At 50.1% G+C, this 17,139-nt stretch overlaps 2 protein-coding genes across 2 annotated transcripts; both read left to right on the forward strand.

Moving 5' to 3' along the window:
* The first annotated feature begins 3,850 nt into the window (after positions 1-3,850).
* LOC100898765 (kelch domain-containing protein 4) lies at positions 3,851-6,429 on the forward strand. The gene is made up of 7 exons (XM_003748259.1): positions 3,851-4,022; positions 4,298-4,428; positions 4,524-5,023; positions 5,129-5,355; positions 5,450-5,664; positions 5,813-6,071; positions 6,174-6,429. The coding sequence occupies exons 2-7, from the start codon at positions 4,318-4,320 to the stop codon at positions 6,350-6,352; spliced, it is 1,491 nt and encodes a 496-aa protein (XP_003748307.1). The 5' UTR covers positions 3,851-4,022; positions 4,298-4,317; the 3' UTR covers positions 6,353-6,429.
* A 2,462-nt stretch (positions 6,430-8,891) lies between these two features.
* LOC100899156 (uncharacterized) lies at positions 8,892-10,339 on the forward strand. The gene is made up of 2 exons (XM_003748341.2): positions 8,892-9,428; positions 9,606-10,339. Exons 1-2 carry the CDS (start codon positions 9,350-9,352, stop codon positions 10,097-10,099), a joined length of 573 nt encoding a protein of 190 aa, XP_003748389.1. The 5' UTR covers positions 8,892-9,349; the 3' UTR covers positions 10,100-10,339.
* Positions 10,340-17,139: the final 6,800 nt, after the last annotated feature.

Raw genomic sequence — 17,139 nt, forward strand, 5'->3', positions numbered from 1 at the left:
AGTCTAGTCGACTCACGTAGTGGGAAGACTTGACTGTAATTCCAAGAGGAGAGTGAAGGAGTTCACCGAGGGCTCCCACCGCAATCATCCCTCCCTGGCATGAATATTCACGCGGTTTCTGTTCGGTGTCTCTCTAGGCACTTCTCGGAACTAGACCCGATCGTTCCCTCACGGCTCCGGACGAAGACAGTCTCGGCCGCTCCGCTTCCCTCGAGCCTGCGCACTCCCCAACCGACTCCGGTCCGAACGTCGACAGGAAGTCCTCTCGGGACACTTACGGTCCGGTCCCCGAAAGCCACGCGGCCACTAGATCGATTTGTCCACCTATACGTACATCATAGCGCCGGCTTCTGCCGCGCGATCTCCGTGATATATTTCCTCGTCAGTCGAGATTTTTTCATCGTTCAGTGTCGACACGGGTTTGCCATGTGCCCTGCACACAAGGTACTAGTGAACTCCGGAACGGAAGTGAAAACGATGTCGGCAAATGATTTCATTCTCGAACTACATGCTGTATACAACACATTTCATTTGATCTCAAACTCTAGGATACATGCGTATGCCGATGAACTCTAGTCTCCCACTATGCTTAGCCGGAAAGTCTTCAGCTAAGACTGCTCAAATAAACGCAATGATATCCCGATCAACTCCCCACCTTCCCCTTCCATACAATTTAGAAACTTCTAATCGCGGGCAGCGACTTCTCTTCACAGCTACTCGCTACGCGCCATCCAACAAGTGAGGGTTTTCTTCCTCCAGACGACCCTTCTCGCTTGTTTTTCTTTAAAGACCGTCTGCTCTGCGTGTGGATCACAATCGCTTACTGTCCCTCGGTGAACTACGGAACTCGACGAATTGGAATTTTCTCCGAGATCGGTCTCCCGAACTCCCGAGAATTATAACTTAGGAAGACTTGACTGTAATAAATATATATAAGAAGAATCCCCCCCATATATAAAACGCTAAGTCTGTGTGTCACTCTGTCTGTCTGTAGACAAAAATCCTCACCGATTCCGACCAAAACGTCTGTGAAGCACGGACACCCCCTCCCATTGCTTGAAAGCACATCACCAGCTCGAACCTCATTTCGACACAGAAGCTATGCATCTATTCAAGAGGATCTACTTGATGATCTGGAAAACGTCTGTGAAGCACGGACACCCCCTCCCATTGCTTGAAAGCTCATCACCAGCTCGAACCTCATTTCGACACAGAAGTTATGCATCTATCATAGAGGATCTACTTGATGATCTGGAAATTCCGCCCGATCTGCCGCCGCTACCGTGACGCGGTCGCCCCTTGCGCTCGCTCTAATGCGACGGAGTTCCGTTCTGCCTGCGTTCGTTTTCTGCGCTATAGTAAATTTTCCATTTCTACCATTCCGGGAATATTCCGAAGAGTAAATTTTCCATTTCTAGCATTCCGGAAACATTCCAATTTTTAGGGAGATATTCATAAGGGCTCATCCCGTCCGGAGTATCAGTTCGTATATTGTTCGCATTTCCATAATCCCCATGGAAATGACGGACAATTTTGATTCTGCGCTCCGTCTCCTTTGCCGCCGCGGCGGCGCGGCCGTTCCCGTTGTGAGGCGCCAATGCGAATCTACGCAGCAAGATAGTCTCGAGTTCAAGATTTGCTCGATCGATTGTTTGCTCATCTTGGGGGTCCAATTGACTGTTCGGAATAGCGTTCAAGACTTTTCCGGTTGTATAGTGATATCATCAGGATTATCCATGGCGGATTTTCATGACGAAGATTGCGAGCCGACGAGTTTTAGAAACCGTCAGAAGGTGGTCAGTGCCAAAGCCCAACAACGAAATCATTTTTCTCATGGAATTGATCGCATCGCGACAAATCGCCGCAATTCCCGATGGTGGATTCGCCGCTGCCATCAACCTACGAATTCTCACCCGGGCAATGAGCTCGGGATTCCCGTTTGAGTCCACAATAAGGAGCTGGTGCTAATATAATAATAAGAATGTCGCCCGTGGAGGCGACCGCCGAGCCGCCTTGTTCATAAGGCAGCGCATCGCAGTGGAAGTACAGAGGGGTAACGCGAGGCATATTTCGGGTGTAGAATACTGCCCAAAAGCCTTGAGCTCGACCTTATGCACGGTTGAGAGATCAGATTAGCTGATGATTTTCGATTGCCAAGTTTTGAACCGAATAAACGAAATATATATATATATATATATTATTATAGTAGTATTATCATAATTATATTATTATGTTATATTTATAATTATGTTATATTTTTAATATATCTTTTTATATATATAAACGTATGTCTGTACTGTGCAACGTACTGCAACTGTAGGCGCGTTTCTTTCCTCGAGGGTGATTCTTCGCCGATGAAAGGTGCAGTGCACACATTTATTTCCAGTGAAGGAGCGAATTGCCAGCTCTTGTGCACCCCATGTCATCATCGACCCCGTCGGAGCAACGTCGCACAGTGGGGCCAAATCGAATTTTAGGTGGACAAAAGTCCATGGAAATCGATCCCGGAATTTTGATCGGTTATGGGTTTGAAAATGTTCTTAAGACTCTGAAAGTCGCGGGGGCACCATGATTACCGCATTTTCCGCATCCCCCAGCCTCCCTGGCACCTGCGAGAATAAAATTAAATTTTTTTATTTTTTCGACGATTTTCATGAATTTCTCCCCCCAATCGGCGATGCTCGGAAATGAACATACTCCGTCCCCTCGCATTGGGGGGAAATTATTTTCTGCGCTCAGTTCCCATCCTGATCTCGCAATCCCACATGATTCCTGTCGAGTCAGCCGATTCTGGACTTGCTGGGAAGACTTTTTCGCCGAGACGAAAAAGTTCGGAAATTCGTTAAATTCTCGATGTCAGAAATGCGGTGTCCCCACGTGTCCCCCCTCTGACTTTTTTTCTTTTGGGGAGTTTCGGACCTCTACTGGCCGCGGAAAAAAATTGAGGCGCGAAACCCAGCGGTTCTCGAATACTGTCCAGCCAAAGTTGGGATCTGATCTCGTGGATCAGGACCATTCTCATGCAGTTTTTCGAATCCAAATCAGCACCAAGAGATTGACGTCCATATGTCGGAGGAGATTGACGTTTTTCCCGTTCCGAGACGTGGGCGTCGCGTCTTGGCGCGGCGTTGACTCGTTCCCAGAGTTAAGTGGAGAGTGAAAAGAGAGCGACAATGTTTTCCAACTGCTGGTGCTGATTTGGATTCGAAAAACTACATGAGAATGGTACCGATCCACGAGATCAGATCCCAACTTTGGCTGGACGGCGTTCGAGAACCGCTGGGTTTCGCGCCTCAATTTTTTTCCTGCGGCCAGTAGAGGTCCGAAACTCCCCAAAAGAAAAAAATCAGAGGGGGGACACGTGGGGACACCGCATTTCTGACATCGAGAATTTAACGAATTTCCGAACATTTTCGTCTCGGCGAAGAAGTCTTCCCACTTCCCAGCAAGTCCAGAATCGGCTGACTCGACCGGAATCATGTGGGATCGCGAGATCAGGATGGGAACTGAGCGCAGAAAATAATTTCCCCCCAATGCGAGGGGACGAAGTATGTTCTTTTCCGAGCATAACCGATTGGGGGGAGAAATTCATGAAAATCGCCGAAAAAATAAAAAAACAATTTTATTCTCGCAGGTGCCAGGGTGGCTGGGGGATGCGGAAAATGCGGTAATCATGGCTCCCCCGCGACTTTCAGAGTCTTAAGAACATTCTCAAACCCATAACCGATCAAAATTCCGGGATCGATTTCCATGGACTTTTGTCCACCTAAAATTCGATTTGGCCCCACTGTGCGTCGGTGAAAAGGGGGTTCCATCGCGCGCTCCAAATCTCCCGCTCAGCAAAGATCATCGGCACTTTTGTCATCCCTGATGATCTGTCAACAAAAATACCTCCTGTAAAGCTCGAGCTCCTGTGATTTTCAAACGAAAGATCTGTCGAAACTATACATTCCTTCAACGTTCTTCGGAACGGAGTGGTCTTCGATCGGAGGAAAGTGTGCTCCTGTACAAGAATTCCACAGGTCTGTTCACGTGTGCATTTCGCGTGCTGCGCGAGCTCCGCCGCTAGGGGTATTTCGAGGGAGCCGCGCGCCAAGAGAGTCTCTGAGCTCGGAAAGCCAGAATCTATACTCTATACGAAACAATATTACCATTTGAGAATTTTCGCCCGCTGACACTTGGACGCTCGGGGGCATTTGTTTTGTGCAGTGCCACGAAATGCTCATCGATAATCCGACAGGTGGTCCACGATCGGCAAGATTGACTATGCTTCGAGATAAGCTATTCGCGATTCCAGATGATTAGTGGTCACTCAGGATGGGCAAGAAAGACAATAAGAAGAAGGGTAAGGGTGCCGAGAAAACTGCCTTGAAAACGGCGAAGAAGGCCCAATCCAAACTCAACAAGAGCCTTGTTGCGAAAGGCGAAGTGAGTAATCGGAACAGCATTTGCTATTGGATGTCGCGAAAACCCTCTCGTGAATCTAGATCTAGGAGATAACAGCTCAATGATTTCTCTTTCAGGATAATATCGAGGCTCTGATCGCTAGCTTCGTTGAGAATGATCGCAAGAAAGAACGTGTCGCAGAAGATCTGGTGGATCCACCGTCCGCACGGAGCGGATGTTCTCTCGTAGCCAGTCCCGACAAGGACCTTCTCTACCTGTTCGGGGGGAGTTACTTCAACGGCCAGAAGACCTTTATGTACAACGAGCTGTACACGTACAATATCAAAAAGAATTCGTGGCTGAAATTGTGTACCCCGTTAGCTCCTCCTCCTCGATGCTCCCAACAAGCCGTGATCGTCGCCCAAGGCGGCGGTCAGATCTGGGTCTTCGGAGGAGAATTCGCAAGTCCGACCCAATCTCAATTTTATCATTACAAAGACTTGTGGTGTTATCATATCCAAGAGAAAAGATGGGAGAAGGTTGATGCTCCGGGAGGGCCATCTTCGAGGTCTGGACACAGGATGGTAACGAATGGAAAAGAGATCTTCGTCTTCGGAGGCTTCCACGAGACCATAAGGTGAACAGAAGCTGATCCTGATAATCCATTGGAGGATGAATCGGTCGGTCCTGGAGACAGCATCACCCGATGTTTCGATTGACTCTCAACTAAGTTTCTTTGAAGCGACGCGAGATACTTCAACGATGTCTATCGGTTCACCATAGCTGATCGGATATGGACGAAAATCGAGCCAATCAACCAAGGTCCGACCCCGAGATCCGGAGTCCAGCTCAGCATGACAGACAATCGCATACTCCTGTACGGAGGCTACGCGAAAGAGAAGAACGGGAAAAATGCCGAGCGTGGAGTGACATGCACCGACATGTTCTATCTGGCCGAGGATAAGTCTGGTGAGCATCGGATGCTGGTGGAAGTCATGATTTTTTAGAGTTCTTACTGCGAGGTCGTTGAAGCAGGCGGCATGACGCTATCGCGATCTTGAAGGTAAATGGAAATGGAGCCCGGTAAAACAGGGAGGGTCGAAGCCTTCGCCCAGGTCAGGAATGTCGATCGTGACGGGCACCACCAACAAAGCCTACCTCTTCGGCGGCGTTTGCGATGACGAAGACGAAGAAACCATAAAGTCTTCGTGCATGAATGATTTCTATCTCCTCGAAACCGACAAAGGCCTATGGAAACATCTGGAGCTTCGACAAGAGGTGAGTTCGCTTCGACCATCCCATCTCTCAGGAACGGCATCGACAGAGCCTCTGTTATTTCATTGCCAAAAATGGTCGGCAAGCACATATTCGCTGTATCGGCCACGACATATGTACTCTTGGCTGTCACGATATCCATGATTCACAGCGACCCAAAGAAACGGAAAACCTCGTCGATTCGAGCATGGAGAACCTCCAAATCGAAGATACTGTTGAGGAAGTCAAGACAGATGGAATATTCACGGTGAAGATTTCTTCGGCTCCGACCACGAGCTCTGGGGACGTCCAAGATTCTGCTGGAGCGAGACCAGGCGTTGAGAAGAAGTTCGTACCCCATCCCAGGATGAGCACGTGCCTCGCAATCAAACATGGGATCCTCTTTCTCTATGGAGGGATTTTCGAATCGGGTAGGATATCGTTCAGGATCTAGATTTGTCGTGCTTTGATCACCAGATGGTTGTCGCTATACGAGAGAGTGGGAGTTTGAAATGAGCAAACGCGATCCGCAGGTGACAAACAGTACACATTACGAGACATGTATTGCATCGATCTGCACAAAATGGATCAATGGAAACCCCTGATCGAGCTGAACGCGAAGGAACTCGAATGGTTCGACAGCGACAGTGGGAGCGACGACAGCGACGACGAGGACATGGTTGATTCGGGAAGCGATGGAGGAAGTGATTAGGTAATTGTGACATGAGTGGACGCGATTTGTTACTGCTCGAATAAATGATCGGCTCTTCGGCCATTCTGATTCCCGGAGCTCGCCGTCGACCTTTATTCCCCGCAAGGAACAGAACAGGGGTTTGAATATCCATCGAGTTCTTCGTGAATTCATCCTCTTTCGGAAGCATATGGAGAGCTATTGACTTGAGCTTTTTCCTCCATCGAACTCCCTATTCCCGGTGATAGGGAAGTCCCTCTCGCTCTGCCGACTATGCACGCACCGCGTCGGAGAATCTCAGATCTAGGATGAGATGAGTCCGGTCCCATCTTCCATTGGCACACATCGCTCCATGTTGAGCTGTTCCGCCTTCGAGAATGTTGCTCGTCATAACCGATCAATGATGGCGTTGCTAACCCCGAGGATCGCTCGGGTGATCGTAGGTGGAGTTTGATTCGGCAGACAAACCCCTCCGACGAGTTGGAATCTTTGAATCTCATGACTCATGTTTTTAGCCGTGTCGCAAGGTCAGCACGCGGTGTCGATGGAGGGGTCGCGTCGACGGTACCCCGTCTTAGAACTGAGCGTTCCAGCAATCGACCGGTGTTCGCCGTGGAAATTATCATGGGGCTTCATCATGCCGACTTGTCTTGAGCAGTCGACGCGAGATCTCAGGGCGGTGCTCTCGGTGTGGGCGCGATGTCGATCCCACTGTGTTCCGTTGCCCTACCTTGAAAAAGATTCCGAGTCAGATGTCCGAATGTTCCTCATGCTGCTCCGGATACCCGAGATCTGTCTCCCCAGCCGCCTGATTGACCGAAAGGTGGAGTCCCTCGATGTTTCATTCTCTTGGAACGCATTCTGTTATCCCAGATCACTCGATTGTCCACGATTTTCCAGCCGAATCCGTCTCCTACGAACGCTCTAGCCGTGGACGGACGTTTCGAGCTCATCTTCACGCGTACGTATCCATACTTCGATGAATGTTGAGATGAATCTGGGGTTTCCCGGAACAATCAGTAAGTAGCATGCGGATATTCGAAGTTTCCTCCTTGAAGCTCCCATGCCAGATTGAAGGTGTTGGGAAGGCCGCAAGGTCACAATCTTGACGAGGACGCTGACATGCTGGACCGTGCGAGGCCGAGGCGAAAGTATTTCGAGTCATTCACGACTTTCACTCGCGAAATTCCTGTGATGAGATTTTTCCCCTTGGAATGCTTGGCGAGCAATCGGAAACAGGTGGAAGTGGTTCCATCGGCGAAGAGAGTAGCCCTTCCGAGTCGAATCTCGCGGAAAACGCCTCGGACCGCGCACGTCCCCGTATACGGAGGGTCGCTCCCGGGTCGATTCTCCTCGAGAAACGGAGCTAGACTGAATTCGGAAAGCCTCTTGGAATTGATCGAGATCGTATTTTTCCAGAGAAGTGCTCTGACCTGATCTGCCCCACATTCTTGAGCCATACAAGATCACTTGCTTGTAGGATGGGTGATATCTGATATCCCCTCTGTGGAGTCCGAGAAATTCAATCGCTTCACGAAAACTCCACGATTCTCCGAGTCCTCCAGCGGCTGAAAACCTGTCTTGTTGTGTATTCAAGCACCTGAAATCAATTCTCGAGGACATTTCAGTGTCATTCATGATTTGTGTTCGAAATTCACTCTTACAATCGATCCAGAACAATGTATCGAGATATGTATAGAAACCTCGGCGCATCAAGCCCGAAAACCTTCGCGGCAGTAGGAGGCTCAAGGAAAACCCTGGAGCCATTTGTTCCGACCTGGATCTGGCCAGCGAGGTGAAGGTATCGTGTCGTGGGCCACTTCCTTAGGGCCCGTGATACCGCCCTAAGAGCCCGACAATAATCCCTTGAGCCGCATTCTGCCCTCGACACCTGCCGATAGATTCACACCGCCTCATTAGGCTGTATATGTCTCTCTCCTGGTTGTGATTCGATAGAACCTCACTGCGCGTTCGCCCCCTCGATTGTACCAATCCGAGGAGCCACCGACCGGACCCCAGAGATGTCTACGTAGGCTTCTCTTACTTCGATCGCATAATCGGCCTTTTGGCGGCGGATTAACCTGCATGAAGAGACTCTAACGAGTCAAGAACAAGTCGATCCAAAGAGTTGAACCCTTCCGGACCACTTCCGGAAACTATCGGAATGGAGGGTCGAAGATACTGTGTTCAGCCCCAGGGTGGTCGGAAGCGTCGAGGCTTCCCTCGAACTTCATTTCTTCTGTTGATAATATCGGGAAAAATCTTCAGAACACTGCATGTGTCGAGGGAAAGCGAAGAAGCCGTCGCAGTAATAAATGCACACAGCTCTCGCTCCGATTCCCCGCCGGATAATGCTGCAAAATTGGGAATTCTGCGACTCTTTCAATCTTTGGTTTTTCTCGATTGAGAGAAGTCTGAGGCACCTACACTTCGCACAAACAAGGAACGTGCTATGTTTGTGTTTACGCTCAGTGAAACTCTAGCTTCTTCCATTGTGGAACCCTGCCGGATTCCTGCTCCCGTTACGAATCGAGAAGCTCGACTCGAGTGAAAAATACTTTGAGAGAAGTTTTCGATTCGAGACAAATCAGTGAATCAGGTATAGGCGCTGGCGCTCGACACGTGGCTCTCGAACCGGATTCGGTTTCGTTTTTCTTCCTGTGTTAGAATACGAAACGACGAGGGCCATCTCGAGGAGGACTGCCGCCTACCGTTCTAATTGAAAATCGTTGTCGGCGTCAAGAGCGTCTACGCTTTCGGAGGCTCGAATTGTGAGAACATTTTCCCAAAAGTCTGAAAGTGGTCGGCGCGGCGGTGTATGGTCGTACTGGTCGTTGATGCACCGGGTCTCTATTTGTGTCAATTTGGTCGCAGCTTGATGCGCAGGTCAAGGTTAGAATAATCCTCGGAGATCCTCAGGCTCCTGAGTCTTTAGAGGAGCTCTTGTAGACGACACAAAGCAGAGGCAATTCGTGCTCCTCTGCTCCGTTCGTTTCTGGCTTTCTAGTTGCGCAGAAAATGAGTTCGGAAACCTTGTTCGAACCCGTGAGTAGCGACGAAGAAGATGTCTTCGAAAGCGACTACGAGTCGATATCAGGTGAGTCTGGCGAGTCCTCGGCGCCCAAGTTTTCTCACGCCTGGGTGTGTGGAATATCCATGGTACAAAATATAGCGTCCTGTCCTGAGCTCTCCAGCTGCTCAGTGCATCCACGATATCCTATTGAGTCGCGGAGGTGTGCATCGTCATTGAAGCTCCACGCATAATTTGTTGCAGACGACTACCTATCCGATATCTCTGACTTCGAATACTGTATCCTCGATGAGGAATCGAACGACATAGAGATAAGGGGAACGATTTCCACATTCATCCACGACGACCGCGAAGAGCAAAAGGAGACCTCGGAGCCTCCGAATAAGATGGCCGGATCGAATAACAAAGTGCAATGCAGGAATAAATGCATTCTACGGGGTAATTCCACAAACGGGGAGAAACGGGACACAAAATCATTGAGCGTGCTTGTGACCACGCATCCTGAGGCACGATTAGGTCATCGCAGGCCGCGTGACGAGCTTGCTGACTGTCCCGCAGAGCCCTCGCCCACTCATAAAGTGAAAAGTTGTTTGAAAGAATTCGGCGATAAAGTTGACGGTAGAAATTTCGATATCATGAGCCTCTACACATGGGGCACTAAGGCCCAGCTACAGGAAGCCGTCGATGCGCACATGAGATTCGCAAAACGGTTGAAACTGCAGAATAGGGACACGTGATGCGTATTCCGCATTGGTCGGGGAATCCGCTCGCATGTGGTTCGTCTGGAACTTCGTAGAACGTTACTCGCTGCAAAGCTGCTGCAGCTGTGGTCTGTTTTAATTTTCTAACATTCTGTATACCGTTTATCCTCAGCCTATCCTGCGTCTGAATGCTTGAAGCCAGGTAGGCACGTTGTCTCGAGAAAATTGATATAAATCCCCGCGAACCTTGTCCTCCACGCGGAATCCTGGCGCAAACATAGCCTGCGAGTCTCTTCTTTCGATCAAACCCGCGAGGGATTCCCGAGGGTGCGATGTATAATCAGGAAGAATCTCTTCCCATGTGCCCTCTCTTTCCCCGACTTAATTCCCATCGAGGTTCTCTGCCATCCTGTCAGCGGCGACACTGAAGTCCAGATATTTCCCGAACCGCAAGTTGCAGAGTGGACCTGATTCCACTCTTCGGACCCTCGGCCTTCAGCCGAGATTTGTTGATCCGCTCTCTGACGAGACGATTCCCGACGAAAGCACGCTCGCTCTGGAGCTCTCTGAAGCAGCTCCCGTTCCGCTCAATCGATTATTCCGGAGCTCCACACCCAGACGGTTGATGAAGGAAACATTTCAAACGTTCGTGTTCGCTTACTTGGTTGGCTGTTCATGCGTAAGCTCTATGCTGTTCGTGTGCTTGTGAAGAGCCGATAATTGTTTGTCGGGCTCTGTGATTTCCCAAGAGCTTGCGAAGATCCTCGATTGCTAACCCTGCCGCTGCCGCCTCCACTGTCGCGGCCGGCATTGCTCGATCTGAGCGACAGCGGCCTTTGAACTCCGGCCAAAAAACTTGTGCGTGCATCCCAGTATTGACTGGCAGACTTCAATCTGGCCCTCGACTGTTTAGCTGTAATCTCTGCAGGGACTTCTTGCCTACTTCGATAATTACTTCGCATCGTTCCTCCCTTGCATTCGAGTCGCGGCGTTAGGCGAATGAATTTCGACTGCAACTTTCGCCAGGGATCCACCGCTGAGCGCTCTTGGCGACGACGAGCCTCGACGATGAGGATACATCTCGGGTTCTTCGGTATCATCGAAGAAAGAAGATACCGACTGTGCGTCTATTTCTCCTCCTCATACGCGTAACTCGCGCCCGGAACCTCCTGAAAAATAACGCCCTAACGGGCACATCAAGCGATGTTGCTGCGCTGCGTCCAAGAGTTATCGGAGTGGGAAGCCGGACTTGAACTCCAAGTCTCGATTTCGGCCTAAGGGGAGGGCGGCGGCACGGCTACGTTCCACGTTCAGACCTTGCTCCGAGAGCTCGGGCTCGATCCGCATGAGGAGGCTATCCGGAGCGAGTAAGAAGACTCTATGAGGTTTTGAATCACGTCGAGCGATTTGAAAGTTTTAAAGCATCGAGTACGTTTGGACTTTACGGCCATCAACTGTGTGTTAGCCTTTACCGTACCCTCCTGGCAACGGCTGCGTGCCTATAAACCCTCGAGCGGCATGGGCAAACAAGCTCTCGGTCAACAACCGTGGAGGCCAGGATATCGCCACGCTGAATTATTGCCGCAGCCGGCTTATCGCTCGAAACATTCCGATCCTGAGTTTCCCGAATCCAAGATACAATTATTATATTTCCATCCCGCTTTGATTTTTTCCATCAAATTATCGACAGGTATTGAAGTGTTCTCTGTGGGGAAGACACGAGAAAGCAAGCGTTCCATGCGGTGGTGTGAAAGCGAGTGTGCTTTTATTCTAACTTCGTTCACTTCTCGATAGAATTAGGTGAAATAGGTTTGAACCGCATGGCGGGAACACAACAGGTTCACGGAGGATACTTCCTTCCTGGATTCCTCAGACTCCGCTCCTTGCGCATTCCCTCCACAGGATTCAGCACAGAGATGACATCAATCGTCGGGAGAGTGATGCGGTCATGGAACCATGGAGCCTCCAATTAGCCTGCGTGATGCTCCGCACGAGAGTCCGTGTACCTGACGTCGCTTGTGAGATATGCACCCGGACACTGACTGTCTGCATGCATGCTGGTTGGAGGAAACGACGAACACCCGACCAGCCGGAGAATGAAGCGAGATAAATCACATTCGCTCATCTGGACAATGCGACGCCAGAGTGGCATTTTGTGCAAATCAATTCGCTCCAAAGAGCCATCAGTGGCGGTCGGTCCTATGCGATAGGGGCCCATCATCACGACGTTTTCTCGCTCGCTCGCGGTCGTATCATGCACGCACTCGTCTTTTGATTTTGGCTTTGAGTGGTCTTCACGGAAACGACTCGTGTTCTGACTGATACATTTTATTTCTGGCATCGCACACAAGAACGATTTCTGAAGGTCTCGATGTCCCACGCTACGGACTATCTATCGGAGAATACGGGTCCTCTTCGCCTTGAGTCGGAGCCGTGTTTTCCTATTCGCAAAACTCTGCGCTGCTCGAATATCGCGGACAAGTGCGCCCACCCAGAATCGGATAGAAGCTGTGAAGTTGCGCGGATGAGGGAATGAGACACTTAGTGTCTGCGAGGAACTGAGAGAACCAAGTCCGGGACCGAGTCCTTCGAATCTGGGACTCGACAATCTCCACTTTCCTGACGCTTGAAAGTCTGCCCAGACTCAGATGAGAGGCATGCCAAGAAGCTGCTCAGCAACCCTCGACATCATACGTCCGAGATTGAAATGTCTTCTCTGAGCTAATAGGATCCCATTCAATTATTCTGAGATATCTCAATATTCCGCTGGAGCAAGACGGCTGAGCGAAGTCTCTGCGGCCGCAACAGATCCAACGTGTGTCCGAGTATTCCTTCGAGTCCGCGACGAACTGCTCCGAGCTGGCTCTTCCATGAGAGTCCTTGCTTCTCATGCCAGCGGACCTCGGGAGGTCAGAAGGTCAGTGAGGAAAACTCCGTAGATAGCTTTCGTCTATCAATGAATTAACGGTATTGGCCCAAATATCTTCGGATCTTTCGCCCGAAATTCATGACGTCCGAATTCAGCTCGATGATCCCACCTTGATTTCCGTCTGGAGGAGCTGACTCTGATTCCCTGGAATGAGAATGGGGATACAGGATTTAGGGGAAATATCTAAGCGGGTTGATGGCCCCGCGGCATGGCGATCCATCGCTTACCATTGATGTTCGATCGAAAAGCATCGGGTATCAGGTCGAATCGGTCCGAAACCTACGCTGATTGAGGAACAATACGCTCAAGCTCCGCAAGAATCGGAATTGAGCGTCGGATGTTAAGCGTGATACGATTTGAATCGAATCTGAAAGATCGGGATCCGCTTCACAATAACGGTTTGCCAGAACCGTTTCGCCTTCGGAACTCATACCGAATGCATCGCTTCGGATTCGGGATGCGAGCCCTATTGCACATCTCGTTCCATCGCTCCGAGTATCTCTCTCGAACGTATCTCTCTTCTTTAGTGTCCTCAAGTCACTAGGGTGCACTCTCGATCCCCCCATTCTCAATCCTCCGATTTTTTCGACCGCAGATCCAGCGGAGCCCCTGAACGGCCTTTCGAGTCACCATAAAAGGCTCAAATCCTCTCGCTTTCTTGCACAAGCTACCAATCACTCTTGCACGAATGCATTCCGGGTAAAGTCCGCATCGAGGGTGTCTCCGACCTTCGGGAACATCCTCATTCCACGGTGTTTCATTCCTCTCACCGGTCGATCCCTCGTTGAACTACTCGTATCATTTATTTATTAATCGCTATCAGATCATAGGCTGCGAGCTCATAATAGCGAACAAATATTGAAGTCTACGCGGTGCGCGTATTCAATGAGGGCTTTCTGATTCGATTCTGACCCATTCACCAATTTTATGAGTGCATCGCTCAAATGGTCACTCAGAGACTGTTCAAGACCGTCCGATTGAGCCGCCTCCCCGCGATCATGACACTTGTGGGAGCGAAGAGCGAAGAAAAGCTGACCGGGGATGCGACCAGCAATCACGGGCAGTGCCGTGGAATCTTTCTCGCGCATGCGTCAGAACATGCAGAGCATTCAGATGAGACTGTAGCATATAATAATTGTCCCTTGAGCTGCGACTAAGTGTCCGCCAAGTGCTCATGCGTGTTGTGTAGAAGAACAAAAGACACGGCATTTGAAGCACTCGTGTAGCGAATTCCGTTCTAGGACAAAGCCAGTCTGCGGCCAGAATAAATTAATGAAGGCGCACTGGTGTCGTTTTTGATAACATCATCAGCCTTTCATCGACTCACCGGATTCAGCTGGCACTCTGGAGACCTCATTTAAGTGTCGATTCGGGGGAGGCAACAACGAAATCCGAATGAGTATAGAGAACTGCGGAGCCTGACAGTGAGTCGGACTGATGCGTGTCGAGTTGAAAAAAATCCCAGAATCCCCCTCCGATCCGTCGTCGATTCATTTTCGATTAATGAGGATATGGATATGTGGGAGTCTCCGTTTCCGATTCAGTCTCCGAATCGACATGAATCATTCCAGCCTCCAGAAAGGGCTCCTTTGACTGCAGGCCTATCGGGGGGGAATCTCGTATCACCCCATCGATACTAGTGTCTCGAATCCATTTAGTGCAAGAGACCGGAGAGTGTTCCGGGACAGGGGATGCGTGTTTCAGAGGTTGATGTGTATTGGGGAGCGGGGAAGAGAGTTTCCTTCTTGAAACAACTTTACGATGTAGCCTTTATTTTATATTTGTCTGGGAGTAATCGAATTTGCTCTCCCGGCTGAATCGGCGAGCGCCATTCTAGCTTCCCCATAATGCGGAATTTTAGACCACGCGGTCATTTATGCTTGCCGGCTCGCATTGACGTACCATGGCCATTTTCTCTCTTCCAACGTACCACGGGCTCTTTCTCTCTCCGTCCGATCGAAGTATCTTGCCGACTCCTCGTAAATGATTCCGATTCCTCGGCCGTAATCGATACTATGCAATGTCCCGATGCGATTGCGCTCGAGTCACGAGATAACTCTTCCTCGTCGATAACGGTGCTTTGTCTGGAATTTTTCTTCGACTCATCTTCCACGAATACGATTCTGAAGTCCGATCAAAGTCCAATGGGAGAATAATCGTTGAGGGCTCGACTCATTTGGATCGAGAGCGTAAGCCGCTAAGCGTGAAGGGTATCCGTCTTCAGATATTTGAAGATCTGATTACCCTATCAGCGTTTCACCTGGAAGACCGGCATTGATTCACCGGTCCATTCACTCCGACGTCTGGAACAGCGCGATCCCGAAGTCAAACTTGAAACTCTCCAAAAAGAGAGAAACAGCAAAATTCAGAGCAGCCACTCTTGACTCCTATTTGGTTGGTTTCTCCGTTGGTCGGTTCGTTAACGGGTAATTCCTTTTTGGCCAGCCAACTCGCTGGCGGGAGAGCGTTTCATCAAATTCCATCAAGTTTTTTTCGACGATTTCGTTCGGTCTACTGCATTCGGCTGCTGCATCACTGGGCGACCGCTCACTGAGCAGCGAAGACTATGATTTAGCCGTTGCTTCGCTCACTGACGATGATGCCCGTGATGATGATATGGCAGCAGCGGCAGAAAAAGATCATCATCCCTCTCTAGATGAAAGCTCGCGTTTTACAAGGGAAATATAAATGAAATGATGTGAGAATGGCGTCGGCTTCATCGCTCACGATTGCTTACAGAGCGCATGCTCTAATAGAAAAACACTTCATGCTCGCGAAACGAATTACGAATGAACATGCGAAAGGGACACGGCGGCGACCAGGCAGACATGAAGATTCAAAACAAACTTCTCACAGTGGAAGAAAACTCCTCGAGGTTATCACGCGTTCCTCGACTCGCTCAGTTGACCCTTTTCTACGTCTTTCGCGTCTTCACTCGAGAAGTCCTGGACGCTTAGTCCAAACGATCCCACCTTACATCGGTCTCACCGTAGCTGTCGTTGTCTATTAAACGAATCAGTTGTTCGACGCTCATTACAAGCCATGTCACAAGCGAAGTGCGGCGGGGACATAGTTTTTTTTGTTGTAGATGAGCGGAATCGATAAATGTCCGAGGAACGACAATCTTGTCACGTGACTAATCCCTCGTCGACCCAATGCAGAAATTTTGAGAATGGTTCTGGCTCGGGCTCGACGTCTATGTATTCTACCGTGATTATAGGCGAACGCAATCTTCCCGTGAGACCGTGTCCTGTACTGTTCTGCGATCCGACTCGAGTTTTCTCACCGCTACCGTGATCAATGGCTGAAAGCGTGGCTTCCACCTCGATTCGGTGCGAAAAGGATAGGGGCTTATTGGTGCGAGCTGTCTCTCAGTAATCCTCCGGAGGAAAAGAAGGGTGTTCCTTATCTCGGTCATTGCCTCCCTTCTCATCGGGTCCGACTCAGGGAATAAGGAGGATTTGAATCATTCTGTCCGTTCGAATTAAGAGCGAATCTTTCACTCGACGGCCGACCTCTGCTCTGCGAGGAACCGCGTCACGTGGTTGTTCAACAAGCGAAGTCCCTTGTCTCGACCTCAGCTCTCGGAGAGCTCCGCGCGGTTCCCTCCGTTATCTCTCTATCTCATCTTTAATCTCTCACACGGGCGGAAGCGGCAGCTCCCTCTCTCCCGGCGGAGCGCAATCCCCAGGCACCAGTTGCCTCAAAAGGTGCTGTCAACATTGTCGTAAACTCATCTCGATTCGGAGAACCTCATCAGGGATGCTGCTCGAATTTATTCGCTCCCTCCGATTTATTGGGGCCTTTTGTGTCGTGGGATTGCATCTGAATTTCACACCAAGCGGCCTTCCTGAAGTTTTCGGGTTGCCATTCCTGGTCAGCGAGGTCGGAGGAACAGCGCCATTCAAAGGGATCTCGCGTACACATCTGATTCTCGCTCCGTTCCTTTCTCCGTCCGAGCGCAGCGGGGACGAATTTCGCGGCTCTGAGATCTTTGTTTTCGGAGGATTAGAGCGTTCGGAGAACGAATCAGGGATGATTGTGCGCTAATCGAATTCCTACCCGAGCAGCGGCTAGACACTTTGATGACTCCGGTCTCCGCCAGGGGAACGCTCTCCGCGATATGTCAAGTCGGGGAAAACCTGTC

The sequence above is a fragment of the Galendromus occidentalis genome, unplaced genomic scaffold (genome assembly GCF_000255335.2).
Source record: "Galendromus occidentalis unplaced genomic scaffold, Mocc_1.1 scf7180000077530, whole genome shotgun sequence".
NCBI classification, from domain to species: domain Eukaryota; kingdom Metazoa; phylum Arthropoda; class Arachnida; order Mesostigmata; family Phytoseiidae; genus Galendromus; species Galendromus occidentalis.

Coding starts and splice junctions, on each gene's coding strand:
- LOC100898765 (XM_003748259.1), top strand. CDS start 4,318: ATGGGCAAGAAAGACAATAAGAAGAAGGGTAAGGGTGCCGAGAAAACT. Junction 5,024..5,128: donor GGCTTCCACGAGACCATAAG/GTGAACAGAAGC, acceptor GTTTCTTTGAAG/CGACGCGAGATACTTCAACG. Junction 5,356..5,449: donor TCTGGCCGAGGATAAGTCTG/GTGAGCATCGGA, acceptor GCGATCTTGAAG/GTAAATGGAAATGGAGCCCG.
- LOC100899156 (XM_003748341.2), top strand. CDS start 9,350: ATGAGTTCGGAAACCTTGTTCGAACCCGTGAGTAGCGACGAAGAAGAT. Junction 9,429..9,605: donor CGACTACGAGTCGATATCAG/GTGAGTCTGGCG, acceptor AATTTGTTGCAG/ACGACTACCTATCCGATATC.